We start from the raw sequence: 23,535 nt of genomic DNA on the forward strand, positions 1-23,535 counted from the left end.
ACCCCTTCTCTGTGAACACACTGATGTTGAAACCTGCCCGCTCACGCCATTGCCTGTGCGTGCCATTTAGAACCAATTTTCAACCAATAAGTTTGAATTATTATACAGCTATACAATGTTTTCGTACAGAGTGTCGGTCCGTCAACTGTATATCTTGAAACCCAAATTTAAGGACTATAAACACAGGCAGAGAGTGAGTCAACTTGTTAGTGAGCCTTTTTAAACTATTGGAATGGTCTTGTAACAATGTATCAACACAAAAATCCGATCTATCTTTTAACAAGCTACTTCAATTGCGATACCAATGATTGTACATCAAGAGGTGATTTTCCCAGCTAAAAAAAAAGCAAAGGGTTTTTCCCCAAATACAAATGATATCTCCAAACCAGAGCTCAGTGCCTCTATATGTGGCGAGTCACCCCGAGATGCAATGTGGTCAACTCCCGAAACCTTGCAAGTATTTTTTCCTGTCCTGCATTCTTGAGGCAAAACGCCAAATGGAACAGGAAACCACTGTATGAGCTATGCAGTCTCAGGACACCGGCACCATGGCCACTAGAAGGCTTGCAGAAAAGGGCTGTGGTATTTTTTTTCACAATGCTGTACTGTATGTTTCAATGAAAAGTACCCCAATGTATCCCTACGATCCTCATGAATATTTTTAATTGTATACCGTCCCAGAAAGATTCATAAATAAATGAATACTGCGACAATATGTTTTTGTGGGGACAGAGGCAACAGGCACTGCAGCAGAGTTAAGAAAGCGGAGAGGCTGCAGGAGGCTAACACAGGCTGGGAGCCAGGGTACTGTTTCCTTGGCAAGGGGCCGCAGAGGGACGAGGCATTATGGGAGGTCTTTTGTGTTCACAGATATAAATACATAAAAGAGGGAGCTGGACAACATCGCAAGAGGAGGAGGAGAAGGAAAGAACAGCACCGTAGGGACCGTCGTTCGTAAGCATAAGCGCTTCGGAGCTCGACGGACCTCCCCCCCTCCCTCCTCAAAGTTCTGCCAATGCAGAGGCCCGCACAGCTGGTCCCAGGAACTTGGAGCGCAGCAGAGGGATGGAACAATGATAAGATAATGATCCTCTTACTTACACAATTGCTGCATTTTGGATCCCTTAATCCACTCCGCCCCCCCACCCCCCTCCTCCCCCCTCCCGATCAAGGCATAAATGCAAAGTATCGATGTCTGGCAGGGATGGCCTGGAATACACTTTGCCACCTGGCTTGGTGGAGTTTAGCTAGGAGACTGACCGTGAGCCTGCAAATAATATGCCTTTTGTCTTTAGAGGAGCTACTCCCCTCTGTGACTGTGTGTGGCTTGGTGGAGGTTCAAAGTGCAAGATGGAGCAAGCTGCTTTGCGCCAGGCAGGGCCGATGGGAAATGCTAAGATTAGCACGATTAGCACATTTCTAAAGCACCTTCACTGGCTTGGAGATGCGAGACCGGGTTGAGCTTAGAAAGCGGGAACATTGTCCGATCTCCGGCGTCTCGAGACTCAAATCCCTGGCTTTCCCCCACGTCCACCGGCATCCTGACAAACCGAAAAGCGTGCGGGAAGTCGCAGAGGGGACGAAACTGCACCAATAATCCACATCTTTAGAGGAGGTCTCAAATGCAGGCTGAGATTTTGGTTTTTATTTTCGATAAACCGCGAACACAGGGGTTCATTGTACCAGCCATTGTACCGTAAGCAGATCACAGACTGGTGACTGCATGGCTGTTGTGTGTTGTGTTGTGCGCGTGTGTGAATGTGTGCGCATGCGCACTGCAGATTGGCAAATATGGCTTTCTGCACAGAGAGCTCCAGTGAATTTAGGCCGGATTGGCAGTTCTGCGGTTTGTGCAAGCCAACCCATCAAAACAGCAAAAGGCAAGAGGCAATATGCTGTGAAGATTTGAGGCGATACAAAAGCAGCGATAAGGCTCAACTGTGAAATCTTAATTCCATTGCATTTGTTTGCAAATGAGCATGGGGTGTTTGATAAAGCTTAGAACGACATTAGTGGCTCACAATATGGGACAGGATATCATGATTAGCAGCCCTCTTGTGATGCAGAGATAAAAAGTATCTGTCTGATATTACACCAAGACTCCCAGCCAAGGAGGACTTGGGGAACGAGTCTGATGCTGGACTCAGCATTTATTGAATTCTGCATGTATACAGACGTGTTTGAAGCAGCTTGGCCTAACTTCCCTAGAAATTAATTCTGACTACTGCACAAATTAAACCCATTTTCAGGGTAGCGCATATCCCCAGAATTTCAAGGTGCACACAGCCAGGTTGCGCTTACAAAGCTGTGAAAGAATATAAAAATGGACAGTATCTGGCATGGAAAAACAAATCATTCCCACCAAAAGATAAAAAGGAATCATTCTGCATTAGTCCAGTAAAACAGCTCCAAGAAGAGTAGACTAAACACAGAAAACATTTTTCAGAAAATAGCCATGAATCCTAATCATACACAATGAAGTCCAAGTTCACTTGAAAGCTACCTGCACTAAAAAAGTTTGTATTCATTCAGCCTTTTATTAAAACAGTTAAACATTCACAGTCTACATCTACTACAAGTGGTAGATATGTAAGTTTTAATTATTTGTATTAGTATTGTTGGTATTAGTACACTTAGTGTTTCGTATTAGTGTACTACTAAAACAATATATATTTTTTTGTATATATGGTTGCATTAATCACAAAAGCTGGGACAGGTTTGAAGTTAGTTTTCAAAACAATCCAGTCTAAACCTATATTATGACCGTTCATCTTCATTGAACTCAAATCCCTAATCATTGTCTCGCAATGGCATTACACACAGGGACACTTGTCCCCACCGCGCGCAGTCTTGACCGGCACTCTTAATGAGAGTGACGTGGGGTCGGTTGACGGAGGGACCACACGCAGGCTGAGTGAGGCTTTTGGCAAGATCTGGCAGGGCTGGTGGCAACGGACGCCAGTTCTATCCACGCATGGTGAACGCAGTGAATGTGTCTGCCGTCAGGAACTATCTGGCAGGACGGCGAGCAGGGACGCCACGCTAAGCAGCCAGCGGGAGTCGTCAGGTGACTGCATTGTCTGAGCGAACGCAAGTGACCAGGCTTGTGCTTGGCAGGGCGGGGCTAGCGGGCGGCAGGGTAGGGAGGGCAGCAGGATCCAGGTGGGGGCCTCGACAGAGACCCGCAGGCCGACGCTTTCCGACCGAGCCTCGGATCTCTGCCCGGCAACCGCACCTGAGAGCCATCACTCCCAGCGGGATTAACACGCCTGCCTTTTTTCAAACACCTAAAAAAAAAAGAAAAATAATAATAATAATAGACGGCTTCTCTCTTCCAACTCCAGGGCTAAAAAGGGCTAAAAGGCACAATCTGTTCCCTTTTGTGAAGAGCATTACAGAGACAGTGAAGTGTTCATCGTCCGAGAGAGCCTGGAAAAAACAAAGAGCCGCTCGTCTGAGCTATAATTAAGATCCTTTTAAAAAAATAAATAAATAACTGTAATTTGCGGCAACAAAATCCCTCCCGACACTGCGTTCTTTCAGTGGGCTCCTATTATTCGCTGGAAACAAAAGCATGAAAACAAACAAACAAACAAACAAAAAAACACATTCTCCTTTGTAATGTATCATGCCTTATTTCTCGATCTGCCTGATGATGCTACTTTGCGATGTTTAAATGGAAAGCGCGGCTCATGTAAATTACCGCCCCCCCCAAAAAAAGAACTAGAGATGTGAGGCTGTAATAAACAAAGCACTTCTCCCTTCTGGAAAATGGAAAAAGAAAAATAATAGAGAGGGAAAAGAGAGCGAGAGATAGAGAAAGCGAGAAAAGCAGGTCTTAATGCCAACCTTGATGGTTGGGTCCACTCGTTTGCCTCCATTTGCTAATCTACAGCTGCAGTGCTTACTGAGCTGCATGGATGAAGGTACGGCCACAAGAAACCTCCCACTTATTTTATTTTCATCTCACTTTCCTGTAATTATTCCCTAAACCGTGTGCACAACAATACAGGAAAAAACATCTGCAGAAACAGGTAATTAATGTGTCAAGCCAAACTAATGCATTTTATATGAAAACTATGCTTCGAGGACTGTAATTATAACACCCCCACACCCGACTCCACCCCCCTCCTCCCCTCACCAGCCAGTGAATGATTATTTGTAGGATAATGCTTCACGTAACATGTAAGTGGTTATTTACAAAGTGTGCATTTTGATGCATTATTTTTCCCCTCACAAACCTTCATTCAGTGGTACATCAGAAGCAGCGTTCCTTAAGGATTGGGAGTCCAGTCATTTGCATCTCTGATAAAAAGGATTTGGTTTCTTTATAAAATACATAATTGTCCTCTTATTTAACCATGGACATTTTCATATTGATTTTGTGTGAGCTTCATAAATTACTGGTTGAAATTGGAGGGGAATAAAAACTATATAAACATTTCAATATATAAATATTCTGCAATCTTGTCACAACTCATACTTTATTATGGTGCACAACAAAAATCTGTAATTTCCTGTATATCATTATACACTAATAACCGACTTCACGTTTGATTAACCATTAAGCGAAACCTCTTAGAAGTTGACATACGAAGCAAAAGATTTTAGGAGAACTTACAATATGACAAACTTTTAGCTCCACGCAGCAACTGTAATCAATCAACTCTAAGCGATCAAAAATCAACGGACTGTTCACAAATCCTTTGTTTATTTGTAGAGGAAGATAATTAACAATGCAAAAGAGGGTTTAACAGCAGTGCCTGGGGGAGGCCAGTCATTAATTCCTCACTTACTTCCTCGTCCAACACACTGCCCGGCTGACTTTGCCCAGAGGCAGCCCTCTCCCTGCCAAGGTGACAGAAGTCCTCTGGCAGGAGAGGGAGGTAGATTCAATAAAACCAAAAAAAAAGTCCCATCCGCCATTTAATGACAAAAAAACGCCGCCTTTACTGTTAACCAACTTTTCAGATGTTTTAATATACTTCAACCATGCCTCGCATGCAGCAGAATGAAAAGCTCTGCATATGCTGCCAACTACTTCCCATGGTAACCAAGTTTTCAGATAAAAGCTACAGTAAAACATAAAACATATTTGAAGAAACCATAATATAATTATATATACATTTAATGAATCCTATTATTCATTGTGCATTGCTACTTTGTTCTTATTGTCTTGTTATTTTATTTGGAAATCTCTGAACGTAATATCTAATGAAAATCACTTCAAAAAAGTTACTTCCTCTCAAACCAAACATACGTATATCCAGCTGAAAAACAAGATGTTTTTAATTAAATTTACAAAATGGCAGATTTCATCCCAAAAGTCCCTGGCGCCCGTAACATTTGGCTTAACTGCTGAACATTCTCTCATGCTATCAGGTGTCAAAGCTCTTCATGTTTTCATGACATACCCAAGTCCTCTGCCCTAATTAAAACATTCAGGCTCTGGAAACCCACACGTTTCCTGACTAATCAGTGGGGGGAAAAAACCCGATTCTGGCTGGTTATCGCTGCAGTTCGCTTGGGTGACGGGGTCTGCAGGAACCTCGGGCTAACAGGAACAAGAATGGGCCAATGTGCTAATGGACGTGCTAAAGGGCTAACAGGTGTCAGCCGTTCCCCACCCCAGCAGGACCATCCCAGATCCAAGCCAGACAGAATGGAGGAGAGCGCAGCTGCCAAGGGATATCAGAACAACTCTGACAGGCCAGCCAAAATCCATCAGGAAGTGTATGTCCAGTGTATAGAGTGTATGTATAACATTATATTTAATGTTTTTTTCCCTTCACTCACTCTTGCCATCTAGTAATGGTGTGCGGTCTTGGCCAGGTCTCCCTCAAAAAAGAGATTATTAATCTCAAGGGACTTTCCTGATTAAATAAAGGTCAAAAGGCAGAGATGCTCTGCTTTTGGGAGAATCCCAGCAAGAAGGCTGAACGTAGCCAAATTATATTGAGTTTACCTTGATCATTTTCACGATTTCTTTACTCTATGAACAAGTCCCCTTACTTCTCAACAGAGTAATGTTATAACAAGCCCCGTCTGCTAAACACAATACTACCCTTAAAACTCCTCCCACCATCTTTCACCCACAGCATCACTCTCCTTAACTGCCAGGACCCTCCTTAACTGGTACCTGATGACAAACTGTTCCAGTATGAGAACATAATGGCAGTTATATTGGGTGTGCAGAGTCTTCCTGTACAATATTCAAAGTATCTACCGTTTCCTGACTACCTAATCAAGCGTATCTTGGTTCAGGCACTAATCATCTCGAGCCTTGACTACTGCAACTCCCTCCTTGCTTGCCTCCCTGCCTCTGCCATTAGACCACTGCAGCTCATTCAGTTCTGCTGCTTGTCTGATCTACAACCTCCCCAGCCATGCCACTCTCCTTTTAATCTTCTTCCACCAAATACCTACAGTGCAGTCCCATAAGTATTAGGACAGTGGTACAATTTCCGATGCTTCTATACACTACAGATTTAATTCTGAATTGTTGCCTATAGAAGCATCTCATCTACTCAAGTTCAGTCAAATGCCTCCAAACTAATTCGACAGTGCTTCATCCCACAGCAAGTCAATGATCCCAAACATACACCCATGCTCCCTTTCTTCTTAATGTTGTTCCAAACAGTTTATTTTGGATAGCCTATTGCTTGGCCTATATCAGACTGTTATTTGTTATTTCTCAGCCTCATAATGGCTTTCTTGAGTTTCATTGGCACAAGTCTGGTCCTCATGTGGATAAACACCAATAATACATGCCAAAGGCTATCAAAAGCCTAGAATCAATAGTGGATACTGAAAGTCTTCTTATACCAGCACTAAGGAAGTTATTGAATACAGTGACTAATCATAAACAGTTGAGAAGCCAATTACTTTTGGTCCCCAAAAATGGGGGGGAAAAGGGATGCAATTCCTACACACATCACTCAATATGGTATAAATACCCTCAAATTAAAGGTGACAGTCTGCGCAGTCTTAACTTCATATTCATTGTTTCATTTCAAAGGTGGAGCACAGAGCCAAAAGAAAATAAATTGTACCACTGTCCAAATACTTACGGACATCACTGTATATCAGCTAACATCAATTTCAAACTGCCTCCATGCTGCTACCTCAAGGCATCTGGCATCTGGTCGGACAGCACATCGGCTCCCCTGACCAGCACATTGGCTCCCCTGACCCCCTTTAGATAACCTTTCCTTTTCTCTTTCTATATTTGGATTTCCTTTTGGATAAATAGGAAATTGCCGTGGTATTGCCTTTTTAAAGGAATTGCCTTAAATTACATTAAACTTATTGATCATAATTGGGTTGTCAAAATGACTTTTTCAGCACATATTCTGAAAATAGTTCCACAGTCTAAAAGTCCAAGCACAACCTAGATCTTATTTCCCAACACCACCCAGGTCTTTGACTAAGTTCTAGAGAAAATTCTTCATACTCCCCTAGCTGTAGCCTATCCGCTTAGAGGTTCGACACGTTGTGTGTTCAGAGATGCTCTTCTGCATACCACTGCTGTAACATGGTTATTTGCATTACTGTCACCTTCCTGTCAGCTTTCATACCATTCTTCTCTGACCTCGATCATTAACAATGTGTTTTTGCCCACTGAAATGCTGCTCACTAGATGCCTTTTGTTTTTCGCACCATCCTCTGCAAACTCTAGAGACTGTTGTGCATGAAAATCCCAGGAGATCAGCCGTTTCTTAGATACTCAATCCACCCGGTCAGGCACCAACTATCATCCCAAGGTCAAAGTCACTTAGATCACACTTCTTCTCCATTCTGACATTTGGTCTGAAAAACAGCTGAACCTCTTGACCATGTCTGCATGCTTGTATGCATCTAGTTGCTGCCGCATGATTGGCTGATTAAATATTTGCATTAAAAAGCTGGTGTACAGGTCTACCTAATAAAGTGGCCACTGTGTGTATGTGCATTAAGTGTGTGATGCGCTGTACCCTTAAACTGCTCTAAGCTACAGTACATGCTCCATCATACCTGGGCCAAATACATATGTAATTGTTTTGCATTAAAATACTTTTCCGTGCTCAACTGATCTTGCCTGGTGCAACTGAAGCAACCGAGAAGATCAGAAGGCAGGGTTTGTACTTGTTCGAGAGTATTTCATAGGTTCCAATACACCAGATAAGCATAGAAAAGCGTAGAAAAGTATTTGAAACCAAAACAATTATGTATTTGACCCAGGTCTGCGCTCTATGCTACATTGACTTGTATTGTTTTCTATTAAACATCAGCAGACAGTGTTTCCTGTACCTTGCACTCCCTGCAGCAGCAGATCCACCCCGCTTCTGTAGAAGCAGAAGGCTGCTTCATAGTCCCGTTCCTCCTCTCTCTGCACCGCCAGCTTGATTTGCTCGCTCGCCCTCTCCAGGTAATCTCTCTTCCCCAGCCGCGGTTTTAGGCCACCTGCGAAGAGCGCCGCCCTGTTGGCCGCAGGGTCCCGGGCCCGGGCCTGGGGGGAGGGGCTGCGGCCTCCCGCGGGCCTGTTGGGCGATTCGCCGCCTGAGGCCATCCCATCGTCCAACTCAGCCAGGGAGTCGCCGTCGACGCGCAGCGAGATCAGGTCGCTGTCGCTGGAGGGCCCTGGAGGAGAGAGGGGCACGGCCCGCACAAATTAGAGCGCAGTGGAAATACGTCTAAGATGTAGGAGTGGGAATCACGGAGTAACTCATGATACAAAACTATCACAATATTTTTCCCACGATACGGCATATATTGCAAGGAAATCATTTACGATACATTACAATATCTGTGTCACTGAAGGAAAAAAATATTTTTCAAAAAGCAAGAATCAACCATATACCGCATTTATATTGTATTCACAGTTTTACACAATTTCACATAATTTTAGACAACTGAGATGAAGCAATGTAAAACAAAGTGCATTTGCCTCTATTCTGATTCATTGCACTTTTGGGGGGAGAAGGACTGGGGGATTGAGGCATATTGCCAAATGTTTATAAACCTCCACAGAAATTAACAAGTCAGTCTCAAGCCCTATACTTCATATACCACTGAACTTAAGTTAAACCCATAACAGCGCCATGGAAATCTAACCCACAGAAATATCTAATGATCTTGAACTGAAAGGCCTGTTTGATAGAAAGTTATTTAATATAATTTGCTTAGACAATGGTCTTTTTGGCAGTTATTTAAATCAGACATTTAGGAACTGAAAGCAAAACCTTTGAAAACAACCAATTCCCTCTCTGACACATCATTCCATAGAACTAAAGTTTCCAGTGCTCGAAGTGGTCCGGTACTCACTTTAGATTTTTACCCATGTAGGCCACCATGCAACTTATTGCATACCGAAACTTGTAAGCAGATACAACACAAGCTATAGTTTGGTTATTTAGCACAATAAGACAATTTCAGTTTTAGGCTGACTGTTTGGTTTTGCAAAGTTTTACTAATAAAATAAAGGTACATTCTTATTGCCATGTTCGTGAATAGAACAGCTAACGCCTCCTGATATGCTTAGAACATTTTGAATTATGAGCATATCAAACTGTTAAATTATTAGTCTTTCTCGACCCAACCTCATATGAGTCCCGGCACTTATTTTTTTCACCACTTCAAGCACCGTTTCACTTAACCAGTTGTTGAAAGACTAGCTTAGTGAAATTTTCATAAGACAATGACAATTATCTCTTTTTCTGTATAGTGAAAATAGCCTTTCACATAGCAATGAGATTATGGGAGACAAAGGACAAATGAATTAATTTGCATTTTTTTTTTACCATTAATCATTCTTTTATTAATCTTTTGCATTAACACTCTAAGGTTGACAGCCCTCCTGTAAACTAATTTTCATTAAGGGATGGCAGTGGTTGTTTTCCAGCTTTAGTCTGGCTGATGTTGCTGGGAAAATGAGGCCTTTCTTGCCAATAACCTTTACTTTTATAAGCAAAACATCTGACAAAAATAACATCTAATTGTTTCACAAATTTTACGATTCACAACTATGGTAGCCTAAAACTCGACTCACGACATGCATTTATATCATTTTTATGAGCTCTAAGGTGGGCGGTTCACTTCGCGCCTTGCATTAAAATCATTACAAAAAGTAATTTGCATTATATCGATACTGGCAGCCACTGTAACTATACTGTATCGCAGAAATAAAAATTGTAATACTATGCTGTATCAATTTTCCCCACCTCTACAAAGAAGCAAAATTGTGTTCCGTTTTTATCAAAATGCTTTCACAGCTTCACAACCCAGACCTCCAGCGGAGCAACTTTTAACTTTGTCAGTTAGGGCTAGCCACTAGCTATACACTTGCTTTTTCTATTGAGTAATGTTCTATTGGATCCAGACCAACTGTGGGGTGTAATGGGCATCCATTATCCCCGCATATGAGTGGTGGATTTTGTAACAACTTATTTCAACTTTGGGGGTGGTTAACTTATGTTTAATGTTTTGGGGAGTGTGTGGCTACACTGACAAAAGTGTCATGCAACACGTTATTCAGTTAAAAATACCTCATATGACACTTGTCGAAAGGGTCATATGAGAATGCGCTCTTGCATTCCATAATTGTAGACGCATTCTCTATTTTTACACAGTGTGTTCTTAAAACATTTTCCACATGGAAATATTTTGCAATATGTGCACTAAAATTGGCACTAGAAAATTGGCACTGTTGATATATTTTATATATGGAATATATTGCCATACATTTATCATTATTTCCGGGCATGACTCTCACCTTCCACAACTGGTAGCATGTTTTCTATTTTTTTCCACCCCTGCCCTGTGAGATTGATTGTGATGTCACTGACTGATTTTATTTTATTTTTTTCTTCACAGCCCTCACAGTGTTTCTGTCATCCATTTCCTTGGTCGACCTGTTCCATGTCTGTTGCTCAGTACGCCAGCAGTATCTTTCCTTTTCAGGTTGAAGTACAAGCGATCCCCAATGTATGATGATCAGTTTTCCCTCTTTTCTAAGCCTCAAAATGGCTTGCTTTTCTCCCAAAGACAGCTCTCTGGTCGTGTTGGTTTATCTTTTCTAACACAAATGCAGTCTTCACAGGCAAAACCCAAGGCTAGAGTAGACATTCATAACAATTTCTTGTTTAACCAATGAATCTAACAGGACACATCTGGGCAACAAGAAACACCTGTCAGTCACATGTTCTAATACTTTTGGTCAGATACAAAAGGTGATATGTTCTCAGTTGTTTAACAAATCGAGATAAAAATAGCAGGAAATAAAAGCTGAAATTTAGATCTGTCATCTCATGTACATCTTTTCACCTCAAACTCAATTGTCTAGCAAAAACAAAGGAATCTACCTTGCTGTTTTAATAATTGGAGGGGACTGTATATTTTAATTATACAATGACTAATAACACAGTATTATGAATAATATGGACAGTGACAATTTCATATTATTAAGGACAAGAAGTTCTTAAGTCTTACATTTTATTTGGGCGAACAAGTAGTGTGCACATAATATTTCTCCACAATATTCTATATCTTAATATAATCTCCAGCATACAGATGTCTGTAAGCAGTGGATTAAGACAGGCAGATTATAAACTAATCAGAATGAAAAATATTTTCAGATGGCGAGGGAATCTTGTTTAAAACAGTGTACCAGCAAAGATGAAGGATGATGTATCGTTTAACCCAATTCCACGCGAGAGCTGTACGCGGGATCTTTGGCATTCTTGTGGAGAGCGGGTGTCCTTGCCGTGAGAAGCAAATGAAGAGATTACGAAAAGGGCCGGCCGGCCTTCCGGACAGGTGTGCTCATGTCGGAGTATTAATGGAACTTTGAGGAAAGGGGACAGATAAACCATTCCGCTCATCATTCCTTATAATCCCCTGAACTCCGCTGTGCTCTGATGGGATTGGCCCCTCCTCCACTCCTTCCTTTACATAAGGAGTTTAACTGGAGGACAGGTCATTCGCAAAGCGTGTTTCCGGAAGACATTTCAGCCATTTTGTGTCTAATGTCCATGGCATGATGTAGAACAAATAGATTTGGCATTATAATCAATATACTCCATTGGGTTGTATCATGTACTTTACCTGCATGTCAACATGTGACGTTTAAAAGGTATATATAGTCTTGCTTGTTTTGTCACTTGCTGAGTTTGAGCTCAGCTGAAAAAAGTCCTTGCACCTGCGCCCAGTCAATTGCAGGTAGCTGCTGGGATTAAGGCAGGGTTCTCAAACATAAATTCTTGGAAGGTCGTAAGGTCTGCCGGTTCTCTGTACATCCACAAACCTCTTTTCCAGGGCCTAAATTGGCTTGCCGACAGAAAGGAAATCACAAAAACCTGCCGACACTGCGGTACGAAGGACTGAGGTTTGGGGTCCCTGCGTGAGAGAGACCTGCTGAAGACAGTATGCAGAAGGACAGACGATTATGCTGAAAAGCAGCCCCTCGCCACAGAAACCAAAGACTTCCAAACACAGTTCAATAGAAACGAGCACCTGAAATATCCTGGAAAAACTTTTAACCTAGGAGGGCCTGTCAGGAGACTGATCAGAAATTTATCAAAATTACATAATTAAATTACATTACGTTTTGATAATGAGTTTGTCAAGCGGTACCTTATCAAAAGCTTTTTGGAAATCGAAATACACAATATCATAAGCCCTGTTAACATCAAAACAGGGGCGACATGGCTCAGGCAGTAAGAGCAGTCGTCTGGCAGTCAGAGGGTTGCCGGTTCGATCCACCGCCCGGGCTGTGTCGAAATGTCCCTCAGCAAGACACCTAACCTTCAAATGCTCCTGACGAGCTGGTCGGCACCTTGCATGGCAGCCATTCGCCATTGGTGTGTGAGTGTGTGTATGAATGGGTGAATGAGAAGCATCAATTGTACAGCGCTTTGGATACCATTTACATTTACCAAAACACTTGGTAGCTTCCTCGAAGAATGCCTTTATGAAAACCATGTTGGCTGTCCTTTAGGATGTTATTATTTTCAAGAAATAATTCCAGTTTGTCTCTAATGATAGATTCCAGTATTTTACATGTGATACACATTGGACTGACAGGCCTGTAGTTTCCTAGATCGGTACGGTCCCCTTTCTTATATATTGGAATTATGTTACCGTTTCCAGTCATGCAGTATTTCTCTAGTTTCAAAGGACTGTCTAAAAATACTTGTCAGTGGTTTCAAAATTATCTCACTTAACTCTGAACATCCTTGGGAATATGTCATCACCTTATTTGTCTTTAGTTCATGTAATTTACCTAGTACTTCTTTATCCCCGAACAGCTAAGACATTCTCAGTACTGAATATGCCTTCTGGCCTACTAGTAACCTCCTCCCTGGTAAAACCCTCAACAAAACAATTTAAGGAATCCGTAATATCTTTATTCTTACACAGCAGTTCTCCTTCGATATTAACCTCCTCTTTTTAACTTTCATTTTCCCACTACAGTATTGAAAGAAACATTTAAGATTACATTTAGCATCTTTGCAATTTGCCTTTCATATAGCCTTTTGGCTAACTTTAGTTCTTTTTTAACCTTTGCACCTTTCATATATCTTCAACAGTTTATAATTTTTTAGCGAACTCTTATGTATAGCTTTATTAATCCAACTTAAAACAAGCTACTATGTTCTACTTGAGATTTAAAAAAAGATTGTGACTCTCATTATAAAACTAAAATGCTTGATAAGACTCACTACTTTTTTTGTAGTGAAGCATTTGGCGGATTCTCTTATCCAACCAAGTGCATAACCCGGGACAAGTGCACTGAAAAGCCAAGAGGGACATACAGTTCCAAGTACTAGAAGTCACACATAGATAAAAAGTTGAACCCTGTAGACTAATCTGATGAGACAAATCAACCAACCAGCAGCAATAAAGCAGTTTTGGCAAATGCAATGCAAGAAATAATGTCACACTAGCTAAAGTAGTTAAGGCATGGTGAGGGTGAGATAGATGATAACATCTCCGCACAAATGACTTCCTGAAAAGGACATTTAAGGGCAGTAATATAATCACTCTTTAATAAAATAATAATCACCTGATTACTACTGAATACCAAATAATCACATTATCATTGACTAGATTTCTCTCCATTACAGTTTTTTTATTAATACAGTATTAAATGTTTCAGTCCATTTCTAAAAAGAAAATTTGTTGAACAGTTCTTACTGAGAGATGTACGTGATTAAGATTAAGAAATACTTTTTTGTATATCTTCATTCGTCCTCTGCATTTTACCTATCCTAGTTACGTAGGAGCAGTAGGCAGCCACAGTGCAGCGCCCGGGGACCGACTCCAGTTCTGAGGCCAGTGCCTTGGTCAAGGGCAATGGCAGGAGCACGCCTAACCTGACATGTATGACTGAGTGTGGGAGGAAACCGGAGTAAACCCACATGAACACAGGGAGAGCATGCAAATGCCACACAGAGAGCCCAGCCTGGATTATTACAATTCTTGAATTATCACAATTATCATTACTTAAAATGCCAAAGAACTTGACTGACACAGATGAACCAATCAGGGTACTGTGATGATATATCTGCACTTGTAAATCGCTTTGGATTAAAAGCGTCTGCCAAATGACGAAAATGTAAATGTAAATATATAATATTCGGAAATAACCAAGCAATATCCAATAAGAAATAATGCTGAAACAACTGTGATAATTGTAATTACCACTTTAAGACCTCTGTAAAAACAGGAAATGAGTATCTAAGCAATTGAGTTCAGCAATCATGTGATATCACTAACCAGTCTTTGATTGTTTTACACTGAATTATATGATACTGCACTAACATCGCACTGTTACGGTAATGATCTTGAAGAAAATTAGACAATAACAATAGCACTGAAGTGAAACAGACTCCTTTATTTCCATTCAATCAAAATGCAAAGCAGATTGATTGACCTACTCCTTAAAACATCTGCAGACATTTTGTACTTCATGTATTTAGCAACACTGACTTAGAAAGATACTTTGCCCCTGGCATGTATTTGTCCATCAATGCCACAGTCATGCAAGGTTTTTTTTTTTTTTTTTTGTCTTTTTCTTTGGACCAAAAATAGCATTTGTGTCATGAAATAAATGCTGTTCACTACATTTTCTAAACTTTGTGAAAACGTGGGCTGGATTGATATTAATTTCCCCCTTTACACGTTCACGCTTCAGTTTAACACTATGTCCCAGCCCCTCCATCCATTAAACAAACAGACCAGTGGGTCGAGCCACAATTAATGCAAGCTCATGGCATACATAATTTATGCATGTTACTGCATTAACGTGCAGGTCAACAATCAGAACGGGACTTCATATATTAAAGCAGACCCATAATGAATTATGTACAGAACGGTATAATGAAGTGACAGAGTCAATACAATAATGCATTTTGGACGAATATTGGTCTAAGCAAGTTGTGGAAGGAATAAATCAACCTCACCGTGAAAAGATTGATCGTGCGGCATAATTATTATAGATTATAAAAAGCAACCAGTATGAAAACCGTGCCACTGCTGTAATTATTGTAAACATTTAATTCTACACTCTATATTAGGGATATTTAGACATAACATAAAATATAAAATAAAACATAAAATAAATTATTTGCACCACTGACACCATAAGCACAACTCGATATTGCTGAAAACATTAACTGCACTGATAAGTACTCTGATAAAATCACTTTGAAAAACAACACTTACCACCATGCTCTGATTGACTTGCAGCTGTCAAATCATCCACACCATCAATATCTTTGTGCACTGCAAAACGACAAAACAGAGAGCATGATCTGTATTAATCTTAAGTGTCTTTCCAATTCCCACGGCTTTCTGCAAAGAAATGAACACAAACTGATTTCCATTCATTTTCAACTGGTAAAGAAAACTTTAACTTTAAAGCAGAGAAATAAATAGAAGAATATAGAGACTTATAAACTAAAGGCAGCCTTAACTTCAGCATTTCTGTTGTTGGAAATGAGTATTCTGTTAAAAAAAATGGTATATACATGATAACACAAAATTGCATTTCGACCAAAAAATGACTTTCGGCAACTAATGTAATCTTGCCCTCCCCACAACCTTGTCTTCATTTTAAAATGTATGTTTACTTACTTACATATTTTAGCTTCCCCGAAATGAATTGCAGCGTTAAACTCACTTTTGGTTAATTACTTTGAACATCTTAATTGCTTGTTGTACACAGTTACCGTTTCCCCAATACTCATTTACGAACATGACACCGAACCGGGAGAAACCTGTAATCAGCAGCAGAACCCAATATGGTAGAGCAGCCTCTGAGTGTTTAATTGAACTGTACCTGGTCTATGCGGTACGTCGGTGGAAAATGAACAGATTATTTTAAACTTTATGACCACAAAACACGTTAAATGCGATTACACATTGCTCAGCCACTTGTAATTCAGGCTGAGGGGGAAGAGTTACTGAGTCCATAATTAAGTAAATCAAGTACCGGAGTCTGTCACTCGGTGGATCATAAACGTAGAAAAGACACTACTTATTTTCTTTATTGAAGTAATTAGCCTTTTTTAGCCTCCTCTACTTTTACATCTAAAGTGCAAATAACCGTAGCAATATTTTTAAACAAAATTAAAATGAGGGGGAAAAAAGAAAAGAAAAGTACGACTTTTATTAAAAGCCTCTTCCCAGTCACTTCTGACAATTGGCCTGTGTGCGCTCTCCCCAAGAGAAGGAACGGCCTTACAGGCCCGCGTTGCAAGTTTGACTGGGCGGATGAGGTTCAGCTAAGTTCTGTCAACACTGCCCTCCAGTGGAAACAGGAGAGAAGCCCTCCGATGCGCCTTCACAACAACAGCTCTGTAAGAACAATGCAGGGCTGGCTGGCGTAGGGGGATGACATGGCCCTTATTTCTGGGTCACAGCTGTCAGAGAAAAATCACCCCTATCCCCACCCCCCCACCCCCCCACCTCTCGCCCAGCTACGACATGGTGCCCCCTTTCAAAGGAGAACAGGGACTTCAACAGACAAAGCCTCCTGGTTAATCTACGTTCAAAAAGAAGAAAAACTGAAAATATGAAGACAAGTAGCAAAAAAAGGAGTGGCATACTTGTATGTCGACAGAATTAGTAAGTAAATTAAAAAATAAGTAATTTTGCCTGTACCATTAAATTAACCTCAGCCACACTCACACAAGGGGCCCCATGAGCCTACTAGACATAGTGCTGGCAGACTAAAAGTATGACAAAGTATACGCACATTTGTTACTACAGAGGAAAATATTCTTCATACCTCGCAGTGCAGAGAGCATGTTTTGGGTCATCCTTCAGTTTCTTATTTTCTCCTTTTTAACTATTCAATAAACCCTTACAAAAGTTGAACTGTATTAAAAGCTGTAATTTACAATCCCAGAGCTCCCAAGTGTCCACTTTCACACTTTGTTCAGAAGAGAATGCTGTATATATCAGCAGGGGCCCATGGGGGGGCTAACGAAGCTGGCTAACCCAGCAAACATCTGCAACGCGTAAAACCTGTGTTCCATATTTGAAGGTTCCAGGTTTTACTGAGTGCAGAAGTCAAGCTTAGTGAGTTAGCCAGCTTTGTGTAATATCCCCCTGGTTTGTTGGGCCTAAATTGGCTTTCATAAAAGTGAAAACAAAAACCAACAGCTCTGCAGCTTCCCAGGGCCAGTTGGAAACTCTTGACACTCTTTCTGATGTTGTACATTTTCTAAAAGCTTTCGGTTAGAGTTTTTACATTGTCCGTGTCACAGCTAGATACTTGAACTACAATTAGACTGAATGCGGCTCAATCCAACACATTCATGAAGTTTGTGTGCAATGCAAGCATGGTGAAAAGAGCTGGCTAAACATTGCAACACTGCAAAAGGCCCGTCAGCAAACATTTTCACCTTATTAGAAAGCATGAAACACAAGCGCACAGTAAACATGTCATCCCCCACCAATGATGTAGTTCCACCCGACAGCGTTACAGGGAAATATATTTACATGGCAGTGAATATATTTACATGGATGTATACAACTGAACAGGACAGTCATTCATACATGGTTTGCTAGCCGCCCCCCTAAGTCAACGTTACAGTGTGACTAACATATAATAATAATATTATTTGTTACTTTAGTACCAAGCTGTGATATGAGCACCATGTGGCTTTCTCCAGTGGCTCAAAAGTGCGAGACCAAATACAAGCAATTTTCCTCACAAGCATGGTTTAATAACAAACTATATTATATGATGCGGTAGTTTTGATTGCGCGGGTGGTAGAGACAATGGACGAACGGACTAACGGACTAACAGACTAACGTACGGACAAAAATGGCAATCAACACCACATCTGGGGAAACCAAGGGCCAGTTTCATTGACTTAAGGTCGCTTTCATTGACCGGTTTCATAAAGCTTAGTCCTAGTAGTCCTAGAAATTCAAAATTTAATTTACTCTAGGACTAGACTTAAGCTGTGTCTGTGAAACCTGCCCCAAGAGTCTCATATTTAAAAGTATGGTTCTACATTTCCTTGGATGAGCAATGGTTCATATTACACATACCCACAACGCACTACTTACAGTGGCTGGTGGAAGGATGCCTGATGTCACTGCTAAAACCACTCCCTACTCCCAGGAACCTTCAACCTTTGAGCTCTCACCAATTGCCTGTCGATGCTTACTTTGACATCTGCCTGCCTGCCTGCCAATTTCATGCCTTGCCTGGCACTGTTTGACTAAAGTAGTAATACGTCTTTTGCATCAGTCTACATTTAAACAGAATGTAGAACTAGCAATAAAAAAGTATATACATTAAAAAATGCTACTTTTTGTCTGATAATGAAAAAACATTTTCTCCAATCTGAAAAACAAAACCATACGATAACCAAGAACACATCTGTGTTCCCCAGAATTGCTCCATGTACACATATTATGGTGTAGGACAGAACATACACTGAATGACAATCTGAGAATTTCTAGAATTTGTTTGAAGAGGTGTATAGTTTTAATGAACTAACTGGCCTTATTTTTGAGCTACTTATTGTGATGAGAGGATAAGCAACCCATCCTGTGCTTCATAAACAATATACTGACAGTTATGAGCACATTAAAACCTACGGACAGCTCATTAAATCAAATTAAAGGGCACACTTCATCTGTTTTTGAGAGCTATTAACAGCTCATAAATAAAACATACACCTCATACATGAAACTCCAGTTGTATGAAAAATGCATCTTGCACATCAAACAGACGGAGTTTGTTATAAAGTGCACATGGGCCGAACTGGTAAAATAATACTAGGGCGGCCTCTGCTGGCCAGTTAAGAGTTGCGAGCATTCTGCTTAGTGCAGTTTGATGTACTTTATTCAAGTAACTAAAATTCTCATTCTTTTGATCACTTTTTACAGCATCAGAGAAATTATCCAGCATGTTTTTCCTTGCCACTGTTGCCCTCAGCTTGGCTCTTTTGGTGGGTTTTATGCCAGGGGGTTTCGGTGAAGCGTGTTGTGACAATTGTGAAATGTGCTACACAAATAAATGTTGATTTGATTTGATGTGCATTTTGCCCAAGCGTTGCCTCATTCAACGATTTTCTATGAGCACTGACAATGGCTTTGTAAGCCAAAAGGTTAGCATGTTTTTTTGTTTCCGCCTGCACCATTAAAATCTGTTGCATCAAATTGTCTTGAGTTTAAATAACTTTTCATAGTTTTGGAGTGGGAGTATATATTGTATGTAGATAATTACCTTATACTAACGCACCCTTCAGCCTCTAGTTCTATTTGAGTGCAGACACCTTATTTTGTTACAGTTTAACCAAACTTTGCATGTGATGCAGGCGGACTCAAACGACAAGGTTACCACTTACTGAAGGCAGTTGGGTACAATTTATAAGCGTTTTTGTATAGATCACTACATTGAAGCTGTTGAACCACCAACAGCAAACCAGAATTTGTTTGACATTTGCTAATGACTGAGGCTGATTTTACAGGCCATTGACCTAAGGTGGACATTACAACACAAAATCCTGAAAGGTGTCTGAAAGGTGTCTGCCCTCCACATTACTCCTGTGCTGTGCAGAGGCAGACTGAAAAGGGTGAACAGGGGGATGTGCTTATGGAGTGACCGGAGGGAGTTATGGTGCGTTCACTGCTTGTGTCAGAAGGTTGGAACTCGGATAGGGCGACGTAATTAGCGCCAGTCCGACCGAACCACATTCATGCGTGCTCAGAATAATGGGTGTCACCCAAAAGAAACATCATGTTCAGCAGCTTTGATGCTTTGTTCAGCTGTGACGTGTTTGTCATCATCTCGGAAACTTGGTCTACTCCGGAGGTCAGTAGGACTTTTCCTACTTTGAAGTGGGAAACTGCAGACTTCCGAGATGAATACCATCATAAGATGTGACATGAGGGGGTGTTGTTATGGAGTGACAGGAGGGAGTAGTAAAGGAGTGGGTGTGGTTATGGAGTGACAGGAGGGAGTGGTAAAGGAGTGAGTGGGTGTGGTTATGGAGTGACAGGAGGGAGTGGTAAAGGAGTGAGTGGGTGTGGTTATGGAGTGACTCTACCAATGAGCAGCAGAGAATCACTGGGCTTACCTTCAGAGCTGCAGTCTGATAGGCTGTCAGCAAGGAAATCCGAGAAGGACTCTGCAGGCCCAATGAGCTCAGAGCCGTCGTGGACCTCTCCACCCTGTAACAGAACCAAAACATCAATCCCACCTCTCCACCCTGTAACAGAACCAAAACATCAATACCACCTCTCCACCCTGTAACACAACCAAATATCAATCTCACCTCTCCACCCTGTAACAGAACCAAAACATCAATCCCACCTCTCCACCCTGTAACAGAACCAAAACATCAATCCCACCTCTCCGCCCTGTAACAGAACCAAAACATCAATCTCACCTCTCCACCCTGTAACACAACCAAAACATCAATCTTACCTGTCCACCCTGTAACAGAACCAAAACATCAATCCCACCTTTCCACCCTGTAACATAACCAATACATCAATCCCACCTCTCCACCCTGAAACACAACCAAAACATCAATCTCACCTCTTCACCCTGTAACAGAACCAAAACATCAATCCCACCTCTCCACCATGTAACAGAATCAATATATCAATCCCACCTCTGCACCCTGTAACAGACACATCAATCCCACCTGTATCGGGATTACCTTGCAATAAATACAGTAATAAGGATAAGCCTTGAACAATGAACAGGGCTCACTACCGATGTCCAACAACACCCAGGGATGGACAGTCCTTTTCAGGCAAGCCGACAGGAGGCACGCAAAACTGACATGGTTTACACGCTCTGTGCATGCTGGATTTGTACACGGCCTGTAAATGGATCTCTACAGAACAGAACAGAACAGAACAGATGCTCTGTGAAGCCAGGGATGCCTTTCAGGGACGGGAGCCCATCTGCTCTTCATTCACTGTATTACACAGGAAAGAGAAATCTTCCATTGAGAACTCACGTGGTCACACGCCGCAACATAAAATAAAAACGGTAATATACCGTAGTGCAGACACAGAAAATAAATGTTTTTTCTTTTACTATTTAATGTGAAAATAACTGAAGCCTGCAATTAAAAGTAATGTAAACACTGGCTGTTATCGACATACTCACGTTTCTCTGCCATTGTTATCAAGTGGTTTCTAATGGCGTGAATACATTTTGCGGTACGGGAACTTCCGCACAGAGATGGGAGCTGTAACCGAAAGGATACGTGACCCCAGTAACAGCGACAGCGCTCCAGACACAATGCAGCCCACTTCTCATCCCTCCATCAGCCCGTATTCCCTCCAGCGGGATAATTTCAGCAGAGGGAGCGCAACGTCACCCTCGCCCTGTGGGGTGAGGGCCGGTCCCAGCGGACTGATTCCGGGAGAATTTGCCAGATGTACATATTAATGAGGCAGCCGGCCCCCGTGACCCTGAGATGGGCAGCGTGGGGCAGGCACATGTGATGAAGGGCAGCCATTTCACCCACCCCAAGCGGGAAATGGGCAGGGCCTTCTCACGGCTAGCCTTGTATGCAAGGCTTATACCACCCCCAAGCCTGACTGACACAGCGTGCGTGCTTCAGAGTGATGCACCCACCAGCTGGTCTGGAAATAAGTAATATTACATGAACCAGTTACCAATGTCGGCTGGTGGCCATTTAACTGGGTGGGGTGCCATACACACGCACACACACGCACACACACGCACACACATACGCAGGCACACACCAGTATTCACCTCCAACCTCGATAATTACAACGGAAAGACAAATGTCAATATTAATATAAATATTATATTATATTATTATATTATATTTTTGTGTATAGTTAACAACAATCTTAATACACTATATAGGTTTAATGGAACAAAGAAAAACAAGAAAATAGTAAACATGTTGACGCAATTAGCCTAATTGACGCCTGATGTTGGTAGAACACAAATGCTTCCACAAAAACAATTTACTTAAACCTCATATGACGTCATCATCTCCCCTTGAAACATTTCATTGGTTTCAGTCTTGGGAGCATGGATTCGTTTCTTGGACAAAGTGAAAAGATCAATTAGTTAAAATTACCCGAGTTGGCGAGAGGCTTTAGAGGGTAGATATGGAGGATACTGTAATACACACAAATGAATAAAGGGATTTATAGGGTAGCAACAGAAAAGGTATTACAAATAGAACGCCTGCAACTCAAACGGCTGACCTTCTTTTTAATCCAAAGGGAATTCCTTCATAGTGCAAAAAAAATAAAGTAAAAGCCTTAAGTTAAAGCATAACTGCAACTGTGCAACAAACAGATCTAATGTTTTTTGCATAGAAATACACACAATAAACTGTCTAAATGAAAGAAAACTAGTTCATACATACACTCAATGAGCACTTTATTAGGAACATTTTTACTTTATTACATTTACTTATTAACACGATTATGGATACAATCATGTAGATACGGGTCAGGAGCTCCAGATAATGCCCACATCAACCATTATAATGGGGGGAAAATTTGATCTAAGTGACTTTGTTGTTGGTGGCAGACAGGGTGGTTTGAGTATCTCAGAAACCTCTCCTGGGATTTTCACGCACACTAGTCTCTAGAGTTTGCAAAGAATGATGCAAAAACAAATAAAAAATTAAATCCAGTGAGCTGCAGTTCTGCAGACAGAATTGAGTGAGTGAGGTCAGAGGAGAAGGGCCAGACTGGTCAAAGCTGACAGGAAGGTGACAGTAACGCAAATAACCACACATTACAACAGTGGTATGCAGAAGAGCATCTCTGAACACACAACGCATCATAACTCTAAGCGGATAGGCTACAGCAGTAGAAGTCAAAGTCTAATAAATACCTAATAAATGTGCACGGAGTGTACATTTCCTAATGTTAATATGACCTTGTTTACAATATTAACATTAGACTTACACCACGCCTGGAATCCCTTAATTGCAACGATTAATTAGTACACCGTGATAATAAGGCTTCTTGGTTTGCAACCTAATTTTCCTTACGGCTGTTTTGTATATAGTCCTTAAA

The 23,535-nt window shown here is 41.3% G+C and overlaps 1 protein-coding gene across 4 annotated transcripts in view; it reads right to left on the minus strand.

Moving 5' to 3' along the window:
* rps6kc1 (ribosomal protein S6 kinase polypeptide 1) overlaps window positions 1-23,535 on the minus strand; it is a 122,434-nt gene that overhangs the window by 75,125 nt on the left and 23,774 nt on the right. For all 4 annotated transcript variants that reach the window (XR_009708768.1, XM_061242327.1, XM_061242326.1 and 1 more), the window contains exons 5-7: window positions 20,583-20,676; window positions 15,703-15,762; window positions 8,290-8,619 (exon numbers count right to left, since the gene is read on the minus strand). Coding sequence is in view for 3 of the 4 variants with exons in the window: in XM_061242327.1 (XP_061098311.1) it covers window positions 8,290-8,619; window positions 15,703-15,762; window positions 20,583-20,676 (484 nt within the window). In the remaining variant the exon portion in view is untranslated. The remainder of the gene's footprint in view (window positions 1-8,289; window positions 8,620-15,702; window positions 15,763-20,582; window positions 20,677-23,535) is intronic.

Source organism: Conger conger, chromosome 5 (genome assembly GCF_963514075.1).
Source record: "Conger conger chromosome 5, fConCon1.1, whole genome shotgun sequence".
NCBI lineage: Eukaryota > Metazoa > Chordata > Actinopteri > Anguilliformes > Congridae > Conger > Conger conger.